Genomic DNA, 24,931 nt, shown 5'->3' on the forward strand with positions numbered 1-24,931 from the left:
CCCAGTGCAGAGCTCTTGCCCGGCAGTGGGCAGATTTCCCAACGGAGGGTGGCTCAGGGCTTCCTGTGGCAGTTTGCCCATTCTGGCCGTTGGGTTGGGAAATGGGGGAGCGGAAAGGGGTTCCTGGAGCGGGGCAGGACGGAGTGGCTGCGTTCACAGGAGGGGGTTACACACTGACAGCGGCTTCTTTCACGGACTGGCTGTGAATGCAGCCCCTCCAACCCGCCCAGCACCGGGCACTGCACAGCCAGGACCCGCTTCGGGACCCCCAGCACCTGTCACAGCTCCGGGGACCCCCGAGGCCGGGTGATGGTGGGGGCGGTGGCGGGCCGGGACCACCCGGGACCCCCGGGAGCAGATGAAAGCCCGGCGCGCCCCGAGGCCGATGATGGGCGGCGGCAGTGGCGGGGCGCGCCCGGCAGACGGAGCTGTGCGGGAGGGAGGCGGGAGCACCGGCGCGGTCCCGACATCCCTGCGCATCCCGCAGCCCCGCCGGGGATGCCGCCGCCCGCCGGGCCCTGAGCGCCGGGACGCCGGCGGCCGCCGGCCCCGCTCCGCCGTTCCCCCGCCCCCGCCGGAGCCGCCGCCGGGACCATGGAGTGAGTACCGGAGCCGCGCCGGGACCCCGGCACCGGGCCGCAGCCCCCACCGGCCCCGCCGGCTGAGACCGCAGTACCGGGGAGGGGGGAGCGGGGAGCGGGGGCCGGGGCTCGGGACCCCGCACCGGGGCTGCGGGAAGCGCGTTCCGCCGGCTCACGGAGCTCGTACCGGGGGGCTCGCACACCCCCGATGCCGGGGCTGGGGAGTCTGAACCTGGGGTCTCACATCCCCCTGCTCCCGGGCACTCAGCACCCCAAAACCGGAGGCTCGCATCCCCCTCCTTCTGGGGCTTCAGGACTCCAATACTAGAGGTTTGTATCGCCCTATGCTGAGGCTTGGGACCCCAAAACCGGGGGTGGGGCTCGCATCCCCCCGTTCCTGGGCTTGTGACCCCAAAACTGGGGACTCTCATCCCTCCGGATACTGGAGCTCAGGACCCCAATCCCGGGGGCTCCCATCCCCTCGGTTCGGGGGCTCGGGACCCAAATTCCGGGGCCTCCTTCCCCCCAGTGCCGCTCAGCAGGTGCGGCCCCTCCCCGGTCCCTGCCCGGCCGTGGGGGCTGGAGGGCCGGCTCGGGGGGCAGGCGGAGGCCCTGCTGGGGGTGCGGGGGGTGCGGGGGGTGCGGGGGGTGTCGGGGCTGGCAGCGGTGCAGGAAGCGGGGGGTGGGGAGGGCGTTTATTTTTGTGTTTTGAACCTGTTGTTGCCGCTGCGTGTGGTGGGGTGAGTGGGTGGAAAGAGCTGCGGACCCCTCCCTGCACTGCACCCCCAGCCCCTGCCCGGGGAACCGCCTGTGCCCGGGGGATCCTCATGAACCGGGTCCCACCGGGGAAGTCTGGACAGACAGACACGCTCCGACCCCGGCCCCATCCTTTGTGTGCTGCGGCGGGGCCCTGACCGGTGGCTGGGAGCTGGGCGGGTGGGGGAAGGACGGAGCAGGCAGAGGCCACTAGGGGCTTGTGGCCACGGGCTGTCCTACCCGTGTGCCGGTTTAGCCCCTTTAGGGACACCAGCAGCTGGGGCCAGGAGGGTACAGGGCTGGGGGGCTGCTCGAGGTGCTGGAAGCAGTGCTGGCACTGGCTCACCCAGGCCTTTCCTTCCCTCCCGTGGCTCTGGTCCCCAGCATGGTGAACACCCCAGCAGCTGCCTGGGTTTGGCACTGGGTGTTCCTGGGGCTCAGGGTCAGCCACCCTCTGCTCCTTGTGGGCACCTCACCTTGCACTGATCCACTCACCACCGGTACTGAGACAACGGGTGCTCAACAGGTCCCTCTCTGTCCCCCACTGCCTGTCCCCAGCCTGGGAGCCCCCAGAGGCCATGGGGAACTGGTGAGGGGTGGGGTGGGGGTGTCCTGGGGCCAGGGTGGGCTCTGGCTGATTTGGGGCTGGAACTGAGCTGGGAGCACCTGTGGGGATGTTTTGGAGATTGGGGTGCAGTAGTTGCAGGACTGGGGAGGCAGAGTAGCTCCCCGTGCTGCTGGAGGGGCCAGAGGCAGGGCCAAGGCTTTGGGCAGCTCCACAGTCCCTGCAGGAAAGAGCCTCTTTGGGGAGGAAAACGTGTGTGATCTGCCAAAAGGCAGCAGCGAGGGGAAGGGCAGAGCTGAGGGGTGTGACAGGCCCTGGGGAGGGGGTGAGGACCTGCAGGGCTGGACTTGGGCCCTCCTGGGGTGGAGGCATCTGGGACTGGGGCTGAGGTGGGGCATGGTGCTGGACAGGATGGTGGCTCTGGTGGTTCTCATTCACCCTGCTCTGGACCAACCCTCCCAGCAAGGGCCAAAGAGCCCAGGGAGGCCCAAAGTGTTTCCCAGGCCAGCTCCACACACTGGGCCTGCCAATGTCTCTTTATTTTGAGTGGAACTCTGTGAGTGACCCCGAGTGGAGGGCACAGCCATAAAGCAAAACAACACAACCCCTCCAGCCACACAGCTCCAGAGCCTGGCTGGAGGATTAGGAGGGTCCCAGGGCAGCTGGGGACATGGCAGGGTGCTGTTGGCCTGGCTCTGTGGCAGCCAACGGGTGTTGGGGCGGGCACTGCTGCCTTTGCCCTGGCTCCCGCTTTGCCTTGGCACCGGCAGTGGCTGGAGGAGGGTCTTGGCTGCCACTATCCACTGGTGCCCAGGGAGGTTTGGCAGAAACTTTCCAACTCTGGTAAAGGCTGTGCTGGTCCCACTGGAGCTGCTCTTTTGCCCTCTGCTCCTGCTGCTGTCAGTGCTTGTGAGCAGCTGGAGATCCTGAATCTCACATCTGGCTGCTCTGGTGGTTTGTCTCTGTTGCTGCTCTCCCCTTGGCTCTGAAGGTCTCCTTGGAGCGAGGACTCCCCTGGTCCTGCCTTCCCAACCCTGATCTGAATCTGACAGTTGCACCCAGGGGAAGGAGGAGATTTCTGACCAAGAAATAACCCACGAGTCCTTTGGGACTCAAGACCTTGCTCTCTGCTGGGATCCAGGGAAGAGTAAAACCCAGGCCAGACCCCGCTGCCTCCTGGCCACGTGCAAGGAACCAGAGGGGGTCAGGTCTGTCCTGTCCCTGTGTGCAGCTGGGGGAGCAGCACTGTCACCCTTCCCAGCTCTCCCAGAGGAGGCCATAAAGCCCCAGCACAAATGACCCCACAACAGCACCCAGCCCTGCTTGGGGCTGGCAGACCATGGGGCTCAGAGCTCAGCTGCACGACGGGGCCTCTCGGCTGGACCTGCCTTGCAGGGAGGAACTGGAGCAGGTTTCCTGGGAAGCCACTGGTGTTGGCTTTCCTGCTTCCTGGCCAGAAACAGCCACTTTCCCCAGGGGGGTGGGGGTTCATGTGGCTGTAGCTGTGCCAGGAGCTGTGCTGGGAGCCGAGCTGGGGCTCCAGGAGCAGAGGTGCAGCAGGAAAGCTGGGGAGGTGCCGTGCCCTGGGACAGGGCTCAGCAGAGGCGCCAGGGCTGGAGGCACAGCCCAGATTCCTGAGTCTCTTCACTCCATCCAGAGACAAGCAGCCCCCAGGTCCCAGACAGGAGCCACTGTCAGGGGCAAGGATGAGCCTGGAGGAGGAAGAGGAGCCGGGTGGATCCTGCCTCAGACAGGTGTTTCCTGACAGAGCACGGCTGGACGTGGGTTGGGCCCAGCCCCTGGGCTTGGCGCCGAGGACTGAGCTCCCTGTGGGTGTCAGGGCTCACAGGGGTGCCCTGGATCCACGTCCCTGTTTGCTCCTTGGAACATCATGTGTGCCTGTGTTCATGGCATTGCTGTGGGAAAGCCACGCCGCCACACAAGAACAGGAACCCGGGGCTGGCTGGTGACAGGGGACAGGTGCCACATCCTGGCCAGCAGCAGGACTGCCTGTCCTGGCCAGCCAGTGCTCCTGGGGGTGGGGAGAGGCCGGCTCCACTCTCATTCATGAATCATGGGGGGAGTTTCCTGGTGGAGCCTTGCTCCTCTAACTGGAAGGGAGCTGGAAACCCAAGTGTTTGGAGGGCACTTGAACCATTGTTTGAAAGATCTGTAATTTTCCAATCAAACTCCCTCCTCAAGCCTGCGTTCATCAAATATTCATGGGATCCATTTTCTCCTGGCACTCCCAGCCCACGTCTCAGCCCGAAGAATCAATCAGGCAGCTCGGCTTGCTCTAATGCATCTGCGTTTTCGGGAGCCTGGGGCTGCCATCTCCTCCCCCCGCCTCCCTCTGTCCCTGTCCCCTCCCCGGGCAGCGGTGATGGCTGGGGCTGCGCAGGCCGTGGGAGCTCGGGGAAGGCAGCTGGAAGGAGTGGGATGGGCGCTGGGGTGATGCAGCAGCAGCAGGAGGATGCAGCCACACTGTGGGGCAGGGCAGGAGCAGCCCCCCTGTAACAGGACCTCAGCAGGGTCCCGACCCTGTGCTGGGCACGGGGCTCGTTCTGGCCACCGTGGCCCGAGCCGCTGATGGATTTGCCTTCATGGTCGATGCACGGTGGCCCCCGGGCGGCTGCAGCCCCCTCCCCTCCCCTCCCGCGCCTGCCATCGGGGGCGTTCGATCCCGGCCCCGCTGTTAATGGCTTTGTGACAGAGCTCTGCAGCCTCCCCACGGCCGCCTCACTCCGGGCCCGGCCAAGGGGCCCGGCTCCTGGCATGGGAATGGGGCTGCAAATCGGTGCTGATCCCTCGATTGCTGCCTTTACCACAGACCCTGGCCCTGTACAGGAGTGGTGCCCATGCTGGGCGCTCTCCTGCATTCCCCCGGCTTGGAGCTGAGTGGGTGGGGAGGGAGGGGAGGTCAGGGGAGCAGAGGAGCAGCTTGAAATGGCTCTTCACACATTTGGATGAGCTAATGGGAAAAAACGGAGGAAGGCAAATAAACATTATTGTTTCATGTCAGGCGGGAGGAGACAAAAGGTCACGGGCTTCCCTTGTGATGGTGGGAAATGGCAGCATCAGCAGGGCTGGAAAGAGCTGGAGAGCCAAAGCAAAGCACGGGCGTGTGCGTGCTCACACGTGTGTGTGGGTCCAGCTTGGGCCTGGGGACTGCTGCTGGGAGCTCCCAGGGCATCACTCCCCATGTCCCTGCTCCTTCTCCCTGCTCTTTGTCTGGGCTGGTGGTTCCTGAGGAGCTCCATGGCCCCGGGATCACCTTCCCACCCTTCCTGGCACCCAGGATGGATCGGGAGCACCAGAACCCCTAAGGAAGCCCCAGTGATGGCACAGCTTTGGCCCATCAGTGCTGTTGGGGGGCCAGGCCTGGGGAGGGAGTCCCAGCCCCGGGGGGTCCTGTGGTCCCTCTGCCTCCACGAGGATCCCCACACATCCCCTTGAGGATCCCCCCACATCCCCCTGGCACTCTCCCGTTGCCATAGTGCCGTTGCCATGGCACCGTTGCCAGGGAACCATTGCCAGGGAACCGCCTTCATCAGTCACCAGGGCCGGCGGCAGCGGGGCCCCATCACACCGACCCCGGAGACAGGTCATGGCAGGCAGGATGGGGCTTTTGGGCAGCGTGGGACCCCCCTGCCTCCACCTCAGTGCCTGGTGCCTGCAGGTAGGGACTGGGGGTGGGGGGTGGTCCCTGCTCAGCCGCCCTCGATGGATCAGAGCCCCCAGGGCAGGGTCTGAGCAGGCTGAGATTGCAGCGAGGGGCACCCAGCCTGTTTTGTGTCTCTCCCCGGGCCAGGAAGATTCCTGGCGTCTGACCTGGGAATGTGGAGACTGTAGCAAATAATGGAAAATAAAGAGGATGGAGGAGGGAGGAAAAGCAGAACAGAATGTTTCAGGAATGCTGTAAAAGTTTGGATCCTTCGAACAGGGCAAGATCCAGGAGAGAAACAGGGCCCAGATCAACGCCCTGTGAGCGTGGGGTGCCAAGGGCTGGACTGAGGGGACCTGTGGCTCCAGAGCAGGAGGGAGCCTGTGATGATGGGCAGCCCCGGATGTGTGGGGCTGGTGAGGGACACATGGGACACACGGGGGTGACAGTGGCAGTGCCGTGCGCCTGCGCTGGTGGAACAGTCACAGCGTCGCTGCAAACAGCACGAAAATAACCACCACAAAAGCGACACCTTCCCCATTTGTTTTCCTGGCCTGGATTTTGTGCATCGCAGGGATCCCCAGGGTGTGGGGTGAGGGGAGGACGGCGGCTCTGAGCAGCTCCCAGTTAATCGCTGGCTTCGAGGAGGGAGCAGGCGGAGGCAGGGGCTCCTCTCACCCTGCAGAGCCCGTTTGAGTTGTGGCACTGCCTGTGGGGAGTAAATCCATGGCTGGCGTGTGAGGTCAGAGCCCAGGGTGCCATGTGTGGGCCTCAGCACCCCGAGCCCACCCTGTGTGTAAAACCACCTTCGGCAAACTCCCTTCCTGGGAGCACGGAGTCCACCTCTCTGTCTCTTGCTCTAGGAAGCAAGTGGAGATGATCCATCGCCTGACAATACCTCAGTGCCTCCCACCCCAATTACCGCCACAGCTCAGCACTTCGTTAGCACCGTCTGGCCAGCAGCCAGCGGCTCCTGTGGCGCTGGAGCATCCTGGTCCCAGCCGGCCCCACCAGCCGTCCCAGCCCCACTGCGGCTCCCGGCACTGAACCTGCACCTGGTGCTCCGTGTTGTGGGGGCTCCTGCCAGGCCCTGGGGACGGCGCTGCTGGTTGGACTGGCCCGGGTCACCACGCCATGGGGACACAGGAAGGCGGGTGTGTGGGCAGGTGGCTGTGGGGATGGGGATAACCCCTCCTGGCAGCACTCCAGTGCTGGGTGCACCTGGGAGAGCTGTGCCAGGACAGAGAGGCGGCTGCCACCAGCAGCTGTGGCAGCCCGTGGTGCAGAGGCAGGTGCTGGGCCTGGAACACGGATGGCATTGGGAGAAGAGCCTGCTGTCATGTGTGTGTATGTGTGTCTGAGTGTGTCTGTGCACATGTGCAGGCCTGTGCCTGTGTGCACAGCCCGGAAAGGTCACTGTCTGGGAAAGGTGTCAGCAGCCAACCTCATTCCAAGAGCTTGGAATGGAAAGCGTGAGCCAGATCAGAATGCAGGGACGGCCAGAAGTGTCCTGCTCCAGCCCCTCCGTGGTCACAGTTTCCATCTGCACCAAAGCAGGAGTGGATCTGCATGAGATGAGTCCTCCAGGTGCTGGGCAAGGCTCCTGTCCCGGGGCATTTGGGCAGGACAAGGGCCAAGGGGTGCCTGGAGGAGCCATGCAGTGAGGGGTGCTTGGCTCCAGGGAAGCGAGGAGGAAACAGTGGGTAGAAGGGAAGGGCTCAGCTTTTGTCCGTGTACCACAGTGTCTGGTCTGCTGGCTGCACACTGTCCCAGTCACCTGCCGCTGGTGTCACTCCTCACAGCTGCTCTCTGCTCTCTGCAGGGTCGTGGAGGCCAGCACCCTTCAGCAGGAGAGGCTGCAGGCCATCGCGGTGAGTGTCCCCACGTCCCCCGGGCGTCACCTGCAGCACACGGGGCAGACACCAGCGGGGAGGAGGGTGCAGGTGCAGGTGCTCAGCCACAGACCAGGGGTCTCCAGAAGCTTAATGAGGACTCAGAATGGCCCGTGTCAGTGTGTCCCTGTGGGGGCTCCTCCTGGGGTGTCAGAGCCGGCATGGCTCGGCTGCACGCTTGAAACAGGGACAGAGCAAGCAACAGGCAGCTGGGAGGTTTAATTAACGAAGCAGCGCCTTGACGAGCCCCAAGCGAGGGAAATGAGTGATGATTCCCTCTCCACTCCCCCCTTCCCCAGGAAGGGCTGAGGATGGTGCTCTCCAGCCGTGCCCGTCATGGGCACTAGTAATTACATTAATTAGTGAGCAGTTGGGGGCCCCGCTGAGCAAACCCCTCCCAGCACAGAGCAGGGCACGGGGCTGGTTGAACCCACTGCTGCCCCACGGCAGCCCCACTGCCCTGCCCAGCCGGCAAACAGCCGATCTCTGCCACACAAAGGGCAAATTGTTCTGGACCAGAGGAGAAAGCGCCGGGTGACGCATCCCGGCTGGGTCTGACTCTGCTGAAATGATCTGGAGCAGCCCCAGGACGGGTGGCGGTGAGGGGGGAACGAGGTAGAGGCAGCGGGGGCTGTTTCCCCCGCGCTGGCAGCTCGCTCAGTGGGGCCGGCCCAGGGGAAGGTGACATTTGGAGATGGTGAACAGAGCCCAGGCTCTGCCCCAATTTCCCTACACCCTCAATGCCTCAGTTTGTCCCAGAGAGGGCAGGGACGCGATACCAGGCTTGCTGTGGGGTGTTCCCAAGGCTGGTCCCGCACACCCCTGTCCCCGGGGGCAGCCCCTTGGCCCCGCTCCTCCCTGCCCGGCCATGCCCGGCGCCCACCCCCTCCCTGCACCGACCCCGCTCCCGTCCCTGCAGGAGAAGCGGAAGCGTCAGACGGAGATCGAGAACAAAAGGCGGCAGCTCGAGGATGACAGGCGGCAGCTGCAGCATCTCAAGGTGAGGATCCCCCGGGACCCCCAGGCTGCCTCTGTGCCGAGGAGCCCCCGGCTGGGGAGGGCAGGACCGTGACCCCCTTGTGCTCCCCAGTCCAAGGCTCTGCGGGAGAGATGGCTCCTGGAGGGGGCCCCAGCTTCTGCCTCCGAGGAGGAAGAGGCCATGAAGAAACAGATGCAGGAGGATGAGGTGAAGACCAAGGAGCTGGAGGAAACCATCCAGAGGTAACGGGGCCAGTGTGGGGTTAGATGCTGGGGTGCAGTTAGAGAGCACCCACGTCCCTCCAGAGACCCCTGGGCCGGTGGGTGCTGAGATTCAGCTCAATCCCATGTGCTGGGCATAAGGCAGGGTACACTGAGCTTGGAGCTGCTGGGAGAGGAGGTGCCCCCACGGTGCTGCTGGGGCTCACCCTGAACCCTGGCTGGGCTCATTCCAGCTTTTGTCCAGGGGCTGCAGCCAGACCAGAGCCTGTCTAGCCTCTGAGCATGGACATCCCCAGCTGGGCTCTGCCTCTGTGTCGGGTATCAGTGAGAGGCACAGGGTGGGGGTCCTCGGGCTGGGATCCCCGGGGGGCTGCTCGGTGCCCAGCACCCTCAATGGAAGGGTGCTGGCTCCCACAGACTTCTGTCCTCACCGTGGTAGCCCAGTCCTTGCGAAGGGGCCGGAGGAGGTTGAGAAGGGAGATGGCTCAGCCCCTGCCCAGCCCCCTTGTCCCTGGGCAGCCGCAGGCGGGGGCCCGGAGCCCCGGCTCGGAGGTGTCCCGGCAGCGCAGCAGGAATGCAATCAGTCACGGTGGTGCCGCTAATTACCGAGCATCGGTGCACAGAGGGGTCAGGCACGAAGGGGCCTTTGTGTCCGGCTAATGGCGCGGTGCATTCCTCCGGCGGCGCCGTGCGAGGAGCCCGGGGAGCTCTGCCGGGGGCAGCTGCCGCCGCGCCAGTCCATGGGGACTCCCCGAACCTCTGCCGCATCCCAGTGGGGCTGTGCCGCCAGGCTGGTGGCTGAGAACAGGAGGTTGCCCTCATGGAAAGCTCAACCAGGTTTCGAGGGACACATGCAGGAGCAGAACGATGATGGAGCAGCCTCGCTCTGGCCACCAAGTGAGGGACCACGAGTATACAGGGATTGGTCCCCCTGCCCAATGCCCAGGGCAGGGTCTCTGCCATCCACTTGGTGCTGAACCCATTGGCTTTTCCCCTGCAAAGAGGCAGTGACAGCCATGCCAGAGTCTGTCCCTGCACCTTGTGAGCCCAGGGGACAATTTGTGTCTCTCCTCTCCCCTGCACTGTGTTGCTGGCCTGTGTTCTCAGGTCTGCTGTGGCTGCCTGCACCACAGTTACCTGTCCCACACTCCCCTCAGCCTCTCGGCCCTGACTTTTCCTGCAGGTTGGAGAAGGAGCTGGAGACGCTGGAGAACAGCAGTTCTGTGGCTTCAACCAAGGAGAACCTGGCAGAGGCAGCAGCCAAGGAGGAGAAGGCTGAAGCTGTCCCCAATGCGCAGAAGGTGGGCACAGCTGCTGGCCATGGGCAGGGCTGCCGGCAGTGGGGTGGGGGTCCCTGGCCCTGCTGGGGATGGGTGGGTGTGTGGGTGGTGGGTGTGCAGGCAGTGGGTCTGTGGTGGGTCCTGGAAGCTCCTATAACCTCTCCCTTCTGTTTTGCAGAGTCCCCTGGGCACAGTAAAGGGTAGGTGAATCCTGATCCCCCTCAGCCGTGGTTCAGCACCAACCATCCCCTCCTGCTGCCCTGAGGCTGGGGCCAGATGGGTGGGGAGAGGCAGACAAGAGCCCTGTCCCCATGTCCCCTCCCGGGCAGTGGTGCCCTGTGGCGGGGGAGCCTGTCCCAGGTGCCAGCCATGGTGGGGGGGACACACTGCCCTCCCTGGGGCCTGACCCATGGGCACACCAGGCATCGTTTGGGCTCAGGCAGTCATCTCTCCATCTCCAGCTGACAAGAGGGTCTCCAGCAGCCCCATGAAGGCAATGGAAGGCAGTGACATGATGAAGGCGGGTAGGTGCCCACTGCCCTGGGAGGAGTGCTCCTTCCAGGCTGCTTCCCCCTCCCCTGCGCACCGCCCTCGGCTCGCTGCCGCCGCAGCCGCTCCCCGCCGTGCCGCTCGATGCCTTTCCAAGCCCAGGGCAGAGAACATCCGTCATTGCAATCACAGGGTTTGGTTTTGCTTCCTTCCCACGGTTGGTTCGTGGCTCAGGGCCCCTCCACCTCAGCCCCGTTCCATGTCTCTGCTCCAGTTGCATCCTTCCCGCTCTGTTTGCAGCTTCTCTGCGCAGGGGGGAGGCAGCAGAGTGCCAGCCAGGGAGCTATGGGGCACACGGGGCCAGGCTGCCTGAGCTGCTGGAGGGATTCGCTCTGGTTTGGGGCAGCAGCTCAGACCAGACCATGGCACCAGCATGGGGCAGAGCCATCTTGGGATCCTCGGAGCTAAGCACCATGCACAGGGCTGAGGGGACTCCGCTGCTGGCAGAGACTGGCTGGGAGTGGAAGGAGAGATGCCAAGAATCACCCATCTCATGGGGGCAGAGGGGCTGTCCCAGCACCCTTAGTGGGGGTTGCACCTCCTTGAGCATGAACCTGGCTCCCAGTCCAGGCCCACGGCCAGCACTATTCACTGGCTGGACAAATGGACATGGCTCAGCCCAAAAACCACAGCAGCCGTGGAGGTAAGGTGATGCCAGCAGCACCAGGATGGACATAGGTCCCGGGAGGAGGGATGTGCCAGGGATGTCACACCCACCTCTGCCATTCTCTGCTCCTCGCTGCTGCCTTGCTAACACCGCTGAGCCCTGCTGAGCACCACTGAGTCCTGCTGAGCACCACTGAGCCCTGCTGAGCTCTGCTGAACACCACAGCGCTACCGCCACGCTCTGTCCCGCCACCAGCTGCAGAGCAAGGGACAGGGAGGGCCTGGGCCACCGTAACACACGCTGTCCTCTTTGTGTCCCAGCCATGTACTCGGTGGAGATCACAGTGGAGAAAGACAGAGTGACTGGGGAGACCAAGGTCCTGTCCAGCACCACCATGCTCCCCCAGAACCACTGTGTGCAGGGGGTCAAAGTGTACGAGGATGAGCTGAAAGGTACGGGCCAGCCCATGCCGCAGGAGCCGAGGGCAGGGGACAAGGGAGTGGCCACCTGAACATCCCAGCAGGCACCCAGCAGGGTGAGGAAGTGTGGGTGCTGCTCCTGACAGCTTTGCCAGCTCTGTGTGGGCAATCCCTCACCAGCCCCAGTCCAGTGGATCGCAGGATTGTCGTGGCAGCATAGTGTGGATGGTCCAGACAGGCCAGCCCTGGTTTGCACATCGTGACCCTGCACTGCTGGAGAGCAGAGAAGAGGATCTGTTGTGTCAAGACTCAGGAGCCTGTCCCATGGGCAGGGAATATGCACTAGCACCACATTGTCCTGTCCCACAGGCTGGCAGCGGGGAGCGTGGCTGATGGGCATGGTAGAAGTGCAGCACTAGGGATTGGTCCCTGTCTGCAGCTCCTGCTTTTGGGAACATCTGGGAACCTGCTTCAGAGGGCCTCGTGAAACCCAAGGGACTGTCGTGGTGGCAAGGACCAGCCATGGAAGGGGGCTGTCTTACTGGGAACTGTGGTGCTGAGTGGACTGACCGCCTCTTCAAGGAAAACACAGAACAGAGCTCCCATCCATCCCCCTCTGTGTGGCCATGGCTGTGCTGGCCCTGCCAGGCTGGTCACTGTCCCTCACTCACCAGCTGCCCACTGAGGCAGTTGCACTGACCATCACATCATGCCCCAGGTCAAGTGGAAAATGCAACAAGCCTTTGGCTGCTCTGGTCATGACGCACATCCCTGTCTCCAATGCCACAAGCAGCCGGCTCAGCACACCAGGGTGGGAGAGCCCCATCTCCTCCGGGCACGGGGCCACCAGCTGCAATGGTCCTGAGGATGTGGTGGGAATGCAGTGGGGCAGCAACTGCTCAGCATCACTGGGGTCTCAGAGGTGGCAGTGGTGACCTGCTGCAAAGTGTCACGTCAGCCCCGGCCGAGCTGAGCGCCAGCAGACGCCATCCCGCCACGGGCAGCTTGGCCGGCTCTCAGTGGCCTGGCAAACAGCCGTGGCTCCTGCAGGGCTCGCTGAGCCTGAGGCTTCGGGAACAGCTCCTTCCATTGGGATTTTATTTCGGTCTCCCTGGCTGCTGTCGGGCAGGAGCCAGGTGATGAGAGAGGGTCTGGCAGCAGCTCTGCTGAGGGGAGGGTTGGGATGCTGTAGGAGTCCCAGCCTCAGTGGCAGGATCTTCGGAGAGAGGAATAGGCTGCTCCCTGACCACACAGGAGCCGGGGCTGAGTGGGTCATGCCAGCAGGAGCTTTCCCAGGTCATCTTGCACCCCCACCCCGAGCCCCAAATCACTCTCCCTTCTCTTGTCCCCACAGTGGTGCACGCGGTGACTGCCGAGGACGGGGCCCTGCAGAACGGGGCCCACCCCCTCAGCTCCTCCGAGGTCGATGAGCTCCTGCACAAGGCAGACGAGGCCACCCTGAGTGAAGCTGCCGGGCGCCAGACCCCAGCCAAGGCTGGCAAGGGGGGTGGCAGTGCCCCGGGCAGCCAGAAGCCGACGCCACGCCGGGAGATCACGGGGCTGCAAGCGAAGGTGCCACCGGGCGAGGGGACAGAGCCCAGCCAAGAGCAACCCGTCACCATGATCTTCATGGGCTACCAGAACGTGGAGGATGAGAACGAGACCAAGAAGGTGCTGGGGCTGGAGGGCACCATCAAGGCAGAGCTGGTGGTGATCGAGGATGCCGAGAACAAGCCGGAGTCGGCACACAAGGACCACACGCCGCCCAACGGCACCGCACTGGAGCCGGCGGCCGCGCAGCCGCTGGGCGAAGAGGGTGCGGGCGGGCAGAAGCCGGGTGCCAACGCCACAGATGCCAAGGAGGCCGAGCAGGAGACAGACGTGAAGAAGCAGCGCTGCAAGTGCTGCACGGTGATGTGAGCCCCCGCCGAGCCCCCTCTCCGCCCCGGCCCCTGCTCGCCAGGCCCGGCACACCGGGCCTCCCCCCCACCGGACACAGACCCTCTTTCTGCAGAACCGGGGAGATCCAACATGGTGCCAATGGGGCCGCAGCGGGCAGCAGCGAGTGGTGGCCGTGGCAACGCTCGCCCCATCTGCCCGATGCCAGCCCCGTGCTGCCCCCCACCAGCGCTGCCTGTGGTATTTATTAGTGACTCCCCTCACCCTACAGTGTGCCCACCCCACCACGGCCCGGCCTCATCCCCACCTGCCACCGGCACCGGGGCCTTTCCCTCTGTCACCAACATTGTCCCACCCGCCCTCGGAGGATGGAGCCGGCGGGCAGGGGATCGGAGGACGACACTGTGTCCGTAGATGACTCCCCGGGAGCCACCACCAGCGGGACCCACTCTTGGAGCAGCCCACGGTGGGCATCGGACCCAGCCATGTGCCAGCCCCTCCTTCTGTGCCTCCATCATCCACTTCTCCAGCGGGGAAAGGCCTGGGTCTGTTCCCTGCTGGCTGCCCGTGGACATCTCTGCTCCATCTCATGTCCTCATCCCTGCGGTCCCGGGCTCCCCAGGCCCTGAAGAACAGAGTGTGTCCAGGCAAGGGAAGGGCATCGAGGGCAGTGTCCCCTCCCTCATACTTGGCTGTGGTAATGGCCAGGGCCACACGGGGCTCCTGCAGAGTCAACCCAGCCTGTCCCCAGGCCTGCTGTGTTCCTCCTGGGCTCAGCTCCATATGTTGGAGCCCCTCACTCTGGTGCTGGCAGTGACAGCCATTCCTCTGTCTCAGCTGCTGGCCAGTGCCACTGGGCTCTGCCAGCCGAGGGGGCTGAACTGTGCTGTGGCCAGTGCTTGTGTCCTCCTGGGGCAATGCCAGCGAGAGAAGGGGAACTTGGGGGGGGGGGCAGCCTTGTGGGGAAGGAATGGGGTGGGGGTCCCATGTTTCCTCATGGCAGCAGGAGTATGGCCCAGCATCGTGCCCCCTTCCCACCTCTGCCACTCGGCAGTAGCAGCTTTGCAGAGCCACGTTTTGGGGTCCCCAGGCTGAAGCATTGGGTCCTCCAGGGGAGTGGGGCAGCCCAGTTCACCCCAGTACTGGCACTGGGAGCTGCCAGGGGTCTGGTGTCCCACAGAGAGCAGCCTCCCTGCTGCCCCACCCTGCACCCCAGCCCTTCAGTGGGGATTTCACCACCAGCACCAGCGTTTTCTCCCCACTGAGACCAGCTGGGGTAGGCGGGGTAGAGGGTCTGTGGTTTTTGGTCCCCAGTGCCCACATCAGCTGCCCCTGAGCTGCAGCAGCTGGGCTGGCAGTGCCCAGATACTTGTCCAGGAGTTTTGGGCAGGGTACAGCCACCAGCAAGGGATCCTTGTTCAAGTGTGAGAGGGTTCTTTCTGCTGTGAGGCTGGGCAAGTCCCTAGGGATCCCCCAAAATGTGTGGAGCAGCATCCACGCTGCCCAGCCCACCAGGACACCGGTGGTTGAGCAGCCAGGGATGGGGCTCAGCTCCTCCAAGGATGGCACTTCCTTCCCCCACATTCCCATTGTGTGAACAGTGACACCCCCCTGTCCCCATGACATCCCAGTTGTCCCCCAGGTACCACCCAGGCTGCAGTTTTCCCCCCCAGTAGGGTCATTGCAGGGCTGAGGTGGGGAGGGCTCATGGTGCCACCCCTGTCCTGAGCCCCAGCCAGGCACTCGCAGCCTCTGGGGAAGGGGGGCTTTGGGAGGGCACTGCCAAAGGGAGGGCTCTCCTGCCCCATCCACTGTTGGGCATTGCTGGAGGCCCATTGCTGCAGAGCAGGGCACGGGCTGGGTGCCACAGGGCATCTGCCCCCATAGTCCTGGGGGAGTGTCACCTCTTGCCACCCCCCCATCAGGGGCCACCCACCCCATCCCACCCTGGGCCCTGCAATCCCCAAGCTGGAGCTCCCTCCTGCCCTTGGCACCCCCTGCCCCTCGGTTGGCTTTGACCCCCAGCCCAGTCTGGCCCTTGGTGTGTCGGGGAGCAGGACCAGGCCCCCGGGCCGGGGCTGGGGTGTGAGAGGAGTGGGCAGTGGGCCCGGCATCGTCCCCACCCCATCCCACAGCCCTCCTGTCCCTCACCCGGCTCTGCTGAAGTGCACTTCCCGTGCCCCTGAGCTTTTCACTTGTGCCGAAGCCGTTTGAATTCCCTTCCCCACCCCATCCCCACCCCACCCCGTTGTTTGTAAAACACCCAAACCGAGCAAATAAACTGTGTGAACAACCAACCTGGAGCCACCGATGGGTGGGAGGAGGCTGGGCTGGGGATGCTGGGAGGATGGGGTGGAAGGTTCGGGATGGGGATGTTAGGGGTGGGCTCTGCTGTTTCCTCATTGTATGGGCAGAAGGTGTGGGGAGAAAGGGGTGTGTGGTACCCAGGATGCTGGGAGGAAAGTGATGAGGGGTGATGTTACCCAGGTAAAGGAGTCATGGCAGCTCAGTTTTCTGGATGCCTCCAGCTGGCATCACCACATGGCCATGGGTCTCTGTCCATCCCCAGGCTGGTGCAGGTCCTGTTTCTGCCCAGGGCCAGGATTCCAGGGCTCTCTCCTGGGGCAGTGGGCCTCAACCCTTCCCAGTGCCAGCCTAGGTGCCAGCACACACCCTAGGGCGGGCGTGGAGTGCTCCTGGCTCCTTGGCATCACCTGTGGACTTTGGCTCAGCCCCAGGGTAAAACAGGCTCCGCTCACCTGCCCGGAAACGCAGAAGAGCCTGGCAGCCACAGCACACCTGCGTCCCCAGGCCAGACAGGGCCAGCCAGAGCGGGAACAGGGACACCAAGGGGCTCACAGGGGTAAGTGGGACCCCCAGCACCCACAGCTGGGGCAAGCCGGGGTCTGTCTGACACCAGTGCTGTGCTTGGGCAGCAGCGGGGCCGGGAGGGGCTTCCTGGCAGGAGTGGGCTCCAGTGGGAGGGGAGAGGACGAGGACAGGGATGTCCCGCCCCAGCCACCGGCACAGCACAGGGCTGAGTGTCCTGGCACAGCATCGCCCACTCGGCTGTGACACCCCGTGCCAGGAGGGAGGGCAGTTCTGGGCACAGGCAATGTCACCCACTCCACTGGGATCCAGCCAGATCCAGGCACCAAGGGCAGCAAGGACACTGTGCCACAGTCCTGCCTTTATCCTGGCGGGTGCCAGAGGTGTTCAGACCAGGCACAGGGCCGTGTGCCCCAGGGAAGGAGGGAGCTGCCCTGCTGTGAGGAGCTGCGACTGGCAGTGCCAGCCAGGGCTGCTGTGGCAGTGAGGGCACCCGCCAGTGCAAACACGAGGTTATCAGTGGGGAGGCCCCGTGGTGAGACAGGAGAGCCTGGGCTGCTCCTGGAACATTCACTCAGGGCTCTTCTGTCGTGCCCCTCCTCTGGGGCTAACAGGCTGGGGAGAGAGCCAGAAATCCAGGTTCTCACTGAAGTACCGTAGCTGCATTCACGGGGAGGCAGAATGTGCCCGGGGCAAGGTCTGTGGCTGCATGGCCACACCACCGTGCTGGTGTATTGAGGCACGGGCACGTTGGTGCATTGGCACATGGGTGTGTTGGCACATTGGTGCATCAGTGAGTCCCAAGGGTCGGGGCCAAGGGCAGCCCCCCTGGGCATGGGACCAGCTGCAGAAAGGTGACGACAGCACAGGAATTTGGGGACAGGGCACTGAGCCCAACGTGGTTCTTGGAATTCTCCACAGCTCCCTGGTGCTGAGCTTATCAGGGCTCTGCAGCCGCCCTCCCGCACCCCCCACACCCCACCGCTGCCACCCTGGCCCCGCCCCGGCAGACACAGATCAGCTGGGTGTCCCGTGTGACCTCCCCGGAGCATGGGGACCCCTGCCCTGACAGCTCCCTGGACAGTAAGTGCAGCGTGGTCGGGGGCGAGGGCAGCACCAGGCACTGGGGGGATGCTGTGACCCCCTGGCCTTGGATGGACCGGTGCCCACGCAGGGATGGTGGCACTGAGGGTGTGCAGTGAAGGTGTGCAGTGGGGGCTGGAGCTGTCTGGGGTGGGCAGCAGAGGGACACTGGACACATGCTGGGATGTTTGTGTGGATCAGCCGGTCTGGGGGCAGCCCTGAGCTCAGGGTGGGCACAGGGTGGGTGCACTGCAGCTCTGTAGCCCTCTGCAGAACCCCCAGGATTGGGGGGGACCCTGAAAGTGCCCCAGATGTCTCCTTATGGTGGGGGTCCCAGGCCAGACTGGTGACAATGTCATCTGCTCTGCCCAGCAGCTCCCACGGTGCTTGGCTGGGCCACAGGCAGCCCAGCATAGGGGAGGCAGGCCCAGGACTCCCGAGCCCCTGCAGTCCCACAGCAGCACCAGACGGAGCTGAGGGAGGTAGAATGTTTTGGGTGCAGCTCTGGGAGGGGCCGTTCCGCTTGCGTGGAGCCGGCCGGGAGCTCTGATAACAGCCCAGCTGGTTTCTCCGTCCCTGCTCCCCTCCTGTGCCGGCCGCCAGCGCTCCCTGGTGAGGGGGTCCCCTTCGAGCCGGGACTTGGTCCCCCCCAAACATGGTAAGAGGCGTGGGCAGATGGTTTTCATTATCCAGGCCATTAGGGGCAATAAAAGAGCAAGACTGAATCACAGCAGGGGAATTAACAGGTAAATTCAGCCGGGTACAGCTTCAGGCAGAGAGGCTGAGCCACCAGGGCTGGGCACAGGGCTGGGCAGCAGTTCCAGCAGAGAGGCATCGCCTGGGGCTGGCCGGGATGTCCCAGCTAATGAGACCCACGAGCTCCTGCCCCAGGAAAGGTTTAAAAGCTCCTGGCTGGGCCCAGCCCCGCTTGCTTTGTGGGAGGATGGAGCATCCTGGGAGGGCTGGAGGTGGGCAGGGTGAGCTCAGTCACCGGAATTGCTGCAGGAACGAGGCACGCACAGAGTGCTCTCATCCTGAGGATGAGTCAAGATGCTCCGGATGCAGGGAAGACAGGGCACCCGGGCGAGCCTCATCCTCAGCTATGCTTGCCACTACCGCGGCCCCCAGGCTCTGGGCTGCCCTTGCTATCACCGTGGCCTTGCTCCAGTTTTGCTGCACACTCCCAGGAGGCCGTGAGTGCCCGGGAGTGGTGACACACCCTGACCTGCTCACAGGAGTCCAGCTAGGAGCAGTGACAAGTGAAGGCAAAGCCATGGCTAAGCCTCGGTAAATAGTGGCACAGGATGTGGTGCTGGCTCCAGGCACACCCAGCTTGTCTGCAGGTGACATGTGTGTCACCAGTTCTGGAGTGAGGGATGGCATCTGCGATGGGGTGGCAGCCCCAGAGGGGACCCACCTGTGCTGCCCCTCCCTGTCTGGCACCCGCTGTTCCAGCCAGCTCTGGCCCAGCCAGCACTGCAGGATTGACCCCAAGGCTGGGGCCGCTCACTCCTGCCCTGTGTGCCAGGGTTAAAGTCCCCTCGTTTTATGAGCCATGAAACCCATTTTTATGACCATGCTGTTTCTAGAGCTGGGTTATTTGGAGGCTCCTTTCGGTAAATGGCACAAGAAGATATTCCAGGCAGGGATGGCCCAAGGGCTGGCACCGCCTCTCCCTGTCAGTGCTGCCCGGAACTGGAGGTCTCTCCCTGCCCTCTGCACGTGGAGAGGCCCAAGGCCATCCATGCCCTGAGCTGTGCCCAGCTGGATGTGGTGTCACCAGGAGCTTGTCTGAGGTCTCGCTGCCTTTGGTGGTGCAGGCAGCACTGACTGCATGTGGCAGGTTTGGCTGTGCTCCCTCAGAACCCGGCCAGGCTGGGGGACAGAGGTGGGGTGGGCTTCTGGGCTCTGTGGCAGATCCTATTGAGAATGGTGTTTTGTGCTGTGGCTGCTCCTGCCCCACACTGGGCAGGCTGGTGTGACAATTTCTGTCCCACACCAAGGACAGTGGTACCAGGCTGGGAGAGGGGCTGCATCTCAATCTCTGCTCCTTCTGCTGCTCTTAATGGCTACTCTCCCCTCCTGCTTGCAGGGCCAGCCAGGTCAAGACCCTTGGCCTCTGCAGAACTGGGACTCTGAGGGTGACCTCGAAGCTGAGCAGTGGCTCCTGTCCAGGACAAGATTGTCACAGGGGTGACTCTTCCCAGGAGATGGACAGAGTCACCAGGCACCTTGTGTTCCAGCTCCCACAGGCCTCACACAGGCACGACTCACTGACAGACCTGAGAGCCAACAGTGATGATGATGTTTTTGGCTCTGCTCAGCACAGCACCCAGAGGATAGAAAATGGCTACAGCTGGAAGAGGAGGTCCCAGTCACCCTCATATTTCCTGGAGGGTGGAAGAGATGTCTGGACCCCGCCCCCAGACAGGGAGTCCAAGCTAGAGGTGGTGAGATCAGGAAGCCTGTATGACCTCCGGGCTTACAAGGGCGAGAAGAAACCCTCAAAGCTCTATGATGACGAGGAGCAAGACCTGTACAGGGTTCCTCCACCCAACATTTCACCTGAGAAAGCTAGGGAGCTTGAAGATGAGAGGAAAGAGGTCATCCGGAGCCAGGTGATGAAGAAGAGCTCCACCATCGCAGAGAGGTGGAGCTCCCTGGATGAGCTGAGCTCCATCAACACCAGTGTGGGCAGCCAAGGTGAAGGCAGGCACACAGGCAGTGTCCCCACCAGCTTTGCCATCTGCTTTGACAAACCTTCCCCAGGCAGGACTGCAACACCTGTTGACCCTGAGAATATTGACACGGAGCAGATCAACTTCTCTGCGGCTCGGCAGCAGTTCCTGATGCTGGAGAAGACCAACCCAGGCTCATTTTTCAGCCCAGAGCAGCAGACCATGTCCCCAAGGCCAGAGTCAGTGACAAGAGTCTCCAGGGAAGAGTGGTACAGCCCTGAGATGGCCACAAAGTCTACAAGAGGCTATGGCAGTGCTGGTGCATCAAGCCAGAGCAAGACAGACAAGAGCGTTTACCAGGTTTATGGTGTGTCCTCACACAAGGCACCAGAGAAAGAGGAGGTTTATGCTTCCAGAAAAGCTCGCATGGAAAGGTCATATCCCATTGGGAAGACGTCCATCCTGACCAAGACATGGTCCAGAGAAGACCTGGACTCTGGTTTGGGTGAGATGTATAATGAAGCCACTGCGGGCTATGCCAGTGATGGAAGCACATCTAACGAGACCTTCAATGTGGATCTGAGGGCCGGCAGCAATGGGCTGGGCAAGGAGACCAGGGTCAGCAACGAGACACCCATCGAGCGGGAGATCCGCATGGCGTTGGAAAGGGAGGAGAACCTCTGGAAGGAAAGGGGGATCCAGCGGCTGACCTCCAGCAGTGAGATTGTGGAGATCCAGACCAAACCTGTCCTCAACATTCACACGTCTCCTGGCCCAGGCAGGAAAGGGAAGGACAGGGGCCGCGCTTCCCTTTACGTCCAGAGGGAAATTGAACAGGAAACGAAGCGTGAGGAAGATCTGAAGAGGCAGGGGAGGCTGCTGGGGGCGTATGACAGGGGGACACAGCAGGAGCTGGAGGAGCGCAGGAAGGTGTTTGAGCAGGAGGAAGCCCCCCCAGAGAAGCCCACTCCCCTGAAGCGGGCAGAAGAGAGGAGGAGCTGGGTTAAAGAGTTTGTGGTGGAGCAGCCCTCGAGCCCCAGCCCTGCAGAAGACACCAGGACTGGAAGAAGCATTCCCGGCTACACAGCCAGCATCGCCCACTTCCAGCTGTCCCAGCCACGCTTCTCTGCCAGCGAGAGGAGCCGGGAGCAGCCCTTGGTGTCCCAGCTCGCTTCCGCCAGCGCCAGCAAATGGGGGAGCGAGGATTCCTGGGGAGGAAAGCTTCCCGGCTCCACCCCGAGCCCCGCCAGCACTGCTGTCCTGCCCAGAGAGTACTTCTCCCTCTCCTTCTGGAAGCCCAAGGTGTCCTTCGTGGAGGACATGGGGACACAGAGCCCACTGAGGAGGGAGGACGGCCGGGAAGAGCAGTACCGGCTGCGGACATGGAAGCCCCAGACATCGGCGCTGATCGAGGAGGAGATCCGGAGTGACTTGAAGAGGGAAGAGGAGCTCCAGGAGCAGCGGCGGAGGCTGATGGACATCTACAGTGATGGTGCTCCCCAGGAGGGCTCCCGCTCTCGGCACAGCTCTGGTAAGGGAGCAGAGGGACAGGGTGGCAGAGAAATTATTTGGTGGGATGCCTGAAGGACGCCTGTGTGCTGGTAGCAAATTGTCCTGTGAGAACTTGATACCGGCACACTGGTGTCAGCAGAATTGCTGTTGAGGAAGGATAGGCTCTGCAGGATTCCAGACCTGCTCAGGTCTCGATGAGTTTGTGTCATGTTACAGCAGCAAACAGGGCTGGAGGGGCTCGGCAGGGCCCAGCTAATGCATTTTACCCCTTTGTTCCTGCAGTCCCTGGCTGGGGCCTAGGCATGGGGTCACAGCTATGACCAAACCTGCTAGACCTGCTATGGAGGCAGGTTTGGGGCAGGGGCCTGACACTCCTGTGGGTCTCCACCCCCTTGGAGTGGAACTGAGGTCTCTCATCCCCTGATGGTCTTTCTCTCAAAGCTGCCTCAGGTGCCAGTGGCAACTACTCAGTGTCTGGGTCTCCTGCCTCCTCTCCTGCCTCACACCAGCCGGGGATCCTGGGGCTGATCTCATCCTTCACCCCGCTCAGAGTGACCAGTTCCTCCCAGGGCAGCACAGAGACCCTCACCCCTGACTCATCACGTTCCAGCCCCTTTGAGGAGCGAAGGAGGAGAGTGAAGGAGGATGGAAAGGTGAACATGCCCACCCTGCTCATGCCAAGTGGTTGGGGGGCCTGAGCCTGGGGGAAGACTCATGACTCTGGGGCTGGAGGTGGCTGTTCCTGACTCCCATCTGGAGATTGAGATCCAGCTGCTCAGCTCAGGGGGAGACCTGGTGGTGGTGGCACCATCAAGGGGCCACGTGAGCCCCACAGACAGCGCTTGCTGTTCAGAGCTGCCAGCACTGGGTGGGACTGGAGAGGAGCAGCAGCTTCCTCCTGTGGGGGATCCTGGCCTGGACTGTTCCCCCTACCCCAGGGATGGCTTGGCTACATGTGCTACCTTCCCTTGACTCTCCTGTGCCCCTGCTGAGAGCCAGATCCGGCTCTGGATATTCCTCTGCCAGGCTGCCATTATCTAATCGTGTTTTCCTCTTTCCACAGTACGCAGGCATTGAACCCGTTGACAAGGTCAACACAGAGGTAAAGCTCTTGATGAAGGCGGGGGTTCTGCTCACACAGCCCTGACACCTCCTGCATTCCCCATCTCCGCTCACTCCTGGAGGCCTGTGGGATGGACAGGGATGGACAGGATTGCCCTGGCTCCCATGGGGCCATGGGCATCACTTGGGTGGACACTGAGTTGGGCAGAGCAGGCTGGGGAGTAGGCAGGGGGAGCAGGGACAGTTCTGCAAAACAGATAATTATGAAAGTCTCTTTTTTGTAAAGATGCTGCATGTTCTGGTTTCCGCAGGTGGTGGAAAGCACCCGAGTGTTTCGCCACAAGAACCTCATGGCCCAGCGCTGGGAGGCCGGACAGTACGTGCGGGATGAGGACTGAGGGACCACTGGGGCAGAGGCTGGCCCTGTTCACAATCAGCTGATGCATGACCTAAATACTCAATCAGTTCCACCCTTGGCCATTGCGACAATCAGAGACATGAACCCTGAAAATCCATCTGGTTTATTGTTAAACTGATAATCCTTCCATGCAATAGATCTGCTTCTTCCTCCTCCTCCCTGTGGGGTGGAGGAACACTTCTTTTTCTTAAGAGGGAAAAAATTGGATCAGTATCTATTTAATCACTTCTGCCTGGAGCCAGCCAGGTGAAATCACCCAGTAATTCACTTTGCCCCTCGGGAGCTGTGTCTCAGGCTTACGAAAAAGCTGTTTTATTTCTCAGTGGTTTTAAGTTTTTAAGTACTGTGAGGCTGAGCATTGCCTTGGGGGTACCTGAACTGAGGCCTCTGGATCAGTGTTGCCGTGGGACTTGGGAATCAACATTGGTTTAACCCCTGTGATCCATGGAGATGCAGCAATGGAATATAAAAATATATATAAATGCTGTTTATTTTGCTAATTTATTAAAGAGTTGTTATACTCTGTTGGTCTTCCAGGCCAGTTCTGTCCAACTGCTCCACTGGTTTTGCTCTGCTGCTTCATCCCCGCGGTTGGGATGTGGGGCTGGGACCTTTTGGGGCTGCGGCTGAGGGGTCCCAAAGGCTGCTGGGCTGGGGGAGCGCCGGGGTCCCACCGGGCGGGCCTGGGAGCACCCGGGGCCGGCGGGAGGAGCCCCTGCGCGGGGCGGGGTCGGCACTGGATGGTAGAACCGACGGATGGCACCGGGTGAGCTTTAAAGTCCCGTTCGAGCCCAACCGCGCTGCGGTCCCTGCCGGTCCGCCCGCCCCCGCTAGGGGGCTCCCAGGCAGCGCCCGCGGGCTCCGGTACGGACCGGCCGGGACCCGGTACCGACCCCTCCGCAATGCTGACCGGGCTCCCGGTACCGACCCGCCGGGACCCGGTACCGACCCCTCCGCAATGCTGACCGGGCTCCCGGTACCGACCCGCCGGGACCCGGTACCGACCCCTCCGCAATGCTGACCGGGCTCCCGGTATGGACCCGCCGGGACCCGGTACCGACCCCTCCGCAATGCTGACCGGGCTCCCGGTATGGACCCGCCGGGACCCGGTACCGACCCCTCCGCAATGCTGACCGGGCTCCCGGTATGGACCCGCCGGGACCCGGTACCGACCCCTCCGCAATGCTGACCGGGCTCCCGGTACGGACCCGCCGGGGTCACGGTACCGACCCCCCCCACAAGCGCTGACGGCGGGCCCAGTACCCCCCAGAGACCCGGACCCTGCTCCGCCAGCGCTGACGGGGGTCCCGGTGCGGAGCCGGGCCCCGCTCGGCGGGCGCTGACCGGGAGTTTCCCCGGTGGAGCCCCAGGGAGCCGGGAGGTGCCCAGGGACTGTGACAGGTCAGAGAGGGCGGATGGTGCAACCTGCTCTTCCCGTCAGCAGCCGCTCGTTCCCCAGCCTTGGGCGGGGGCTGAACCGACCAGAGATGGGGAGGAAAGAGCCCGAGCCGGGGTGGTCTGGGGGCTGAGGGAAGCGGGGACCAGAGGTGTCACCCAGGACCGGGACCCGGGACCGGCGGGACCCCCGGCACAGCTGCTCAGTCCTGGTGTCATGGTGATGCCACCGGGGCTCCAAAGCACAAGAGGAGCCGGCAGACGCCCTCCAGCATCTGGGGAGTTTGTCTGTTTTTATGTCTCTTCAAACGTCCTTAAGTTACTTCTTGAAGTTCAGCTGGTTGAATGGGACCAATTCTGGCAAGAGCTTGACCCCCCGCAAGGCTTTGTTTGGCTCCATGGGGATGGCTCATAGGGCCCAAAGCGCTGTGCCACTGCGCTGGGAGCAGGGGAGACTGAGCACAACAGGGAACACACCAGTGTTCCAGGAAAGCATCACCTGCTGTTAAAACACAGACAGGACTGAATTAAAGGTTCTTTTA

The 24,931-nt window shown here is 63.0% G+C and overlaps 2 protein-coding genes across 6 annotated transcripts; both read left to right on the top strand.

Moving 5' to 3' along the window:
• Nucleotides 1-548: 548 nt before the first annotated feature.
• PALM (paralemmin) lies at nucleotides 549-15,679 on the top strand. Its single transcript, XM_083880059.1, has 9 exons — nucleotides 549-599; nucleotides 7,389-7,437; nucleotides 8,378-8,458; nucleotides 8,549-8,679; nucleotides 9,842-9,959; nucleotides 10,117-10,138; nucleotides 10,400-10,462; nucleotides 11,415-11,546; nucleotides 12,868-15,679. The coding sequence occupies exons 1-9, from the start codon at nucleotides 595-597 to the stop codon at nucleotides 13,431-13,433; spliced, it is 1,167 nt and encodes a 388-aa protein (XP_083736185.1). The 5' UTR covers nucleotides 549-594; the 3' UTR covers nucleotides 13,434-15,679.
• Nucleotides 15,680-17,220: 1,541 nt separating this feature from the next.
• On the top strand, nucleotides 17,221-23,517 carry MISP (mitotic spindle positioning). 5 transcript variants are annotated; one of them, XM_083879826.1, is made up of 5 exons: nucleotides 17,221-17,324; nucleotides 19,417-21,533; nucleotides 21,956-22,167; nucleotides 22,578-22,616; nucleotides 22,888-23,517. In XM_083879826.1, the coding sequence occupies exons 2-5, from the start codon at nucleotides 19,535-19,537 to the stop codon at nucleotides 22,972-22,974; spliced, it is 2,337 nt and encodes a 778-aa protein (XP_083735952.1). In that variant the 5' UTR covers nucleotides 17,221-17,324; nucleotides 19,417-19,534; the 3' UTR covers nucleotides 22,975-23,517. The 5 variants fall into 5 exon arrangements, with proteins under 5 accessions (XP_083735952.1, XP_083735953.1, XP_083735955.1 ...); XM_083879827.1 differs by lacking the exon at nucleotides 17,221-17,324 and adding an exon at nucleotides 17,342-17,445; XM_083879829.1 differs by lacking the exon at nucleotides 17,221-17,324 and adding an exon at nucleotides 17,824-17,982.
• The last annotated feature ends 1,414 nt before the right edge of the window (nucleotides 23,518-24,931 follow it).

This window comes from Zosterops lateralis (assembly GCF_965231275.1).
Source record: "Zosterops lateralis genome assembly, chromosome: 29".
NCBI lineage: Eukaryota > Metazoa > Chordata > Aves > Passeriformes > Zosteropidae > Zosterops > Zosterops lateralis.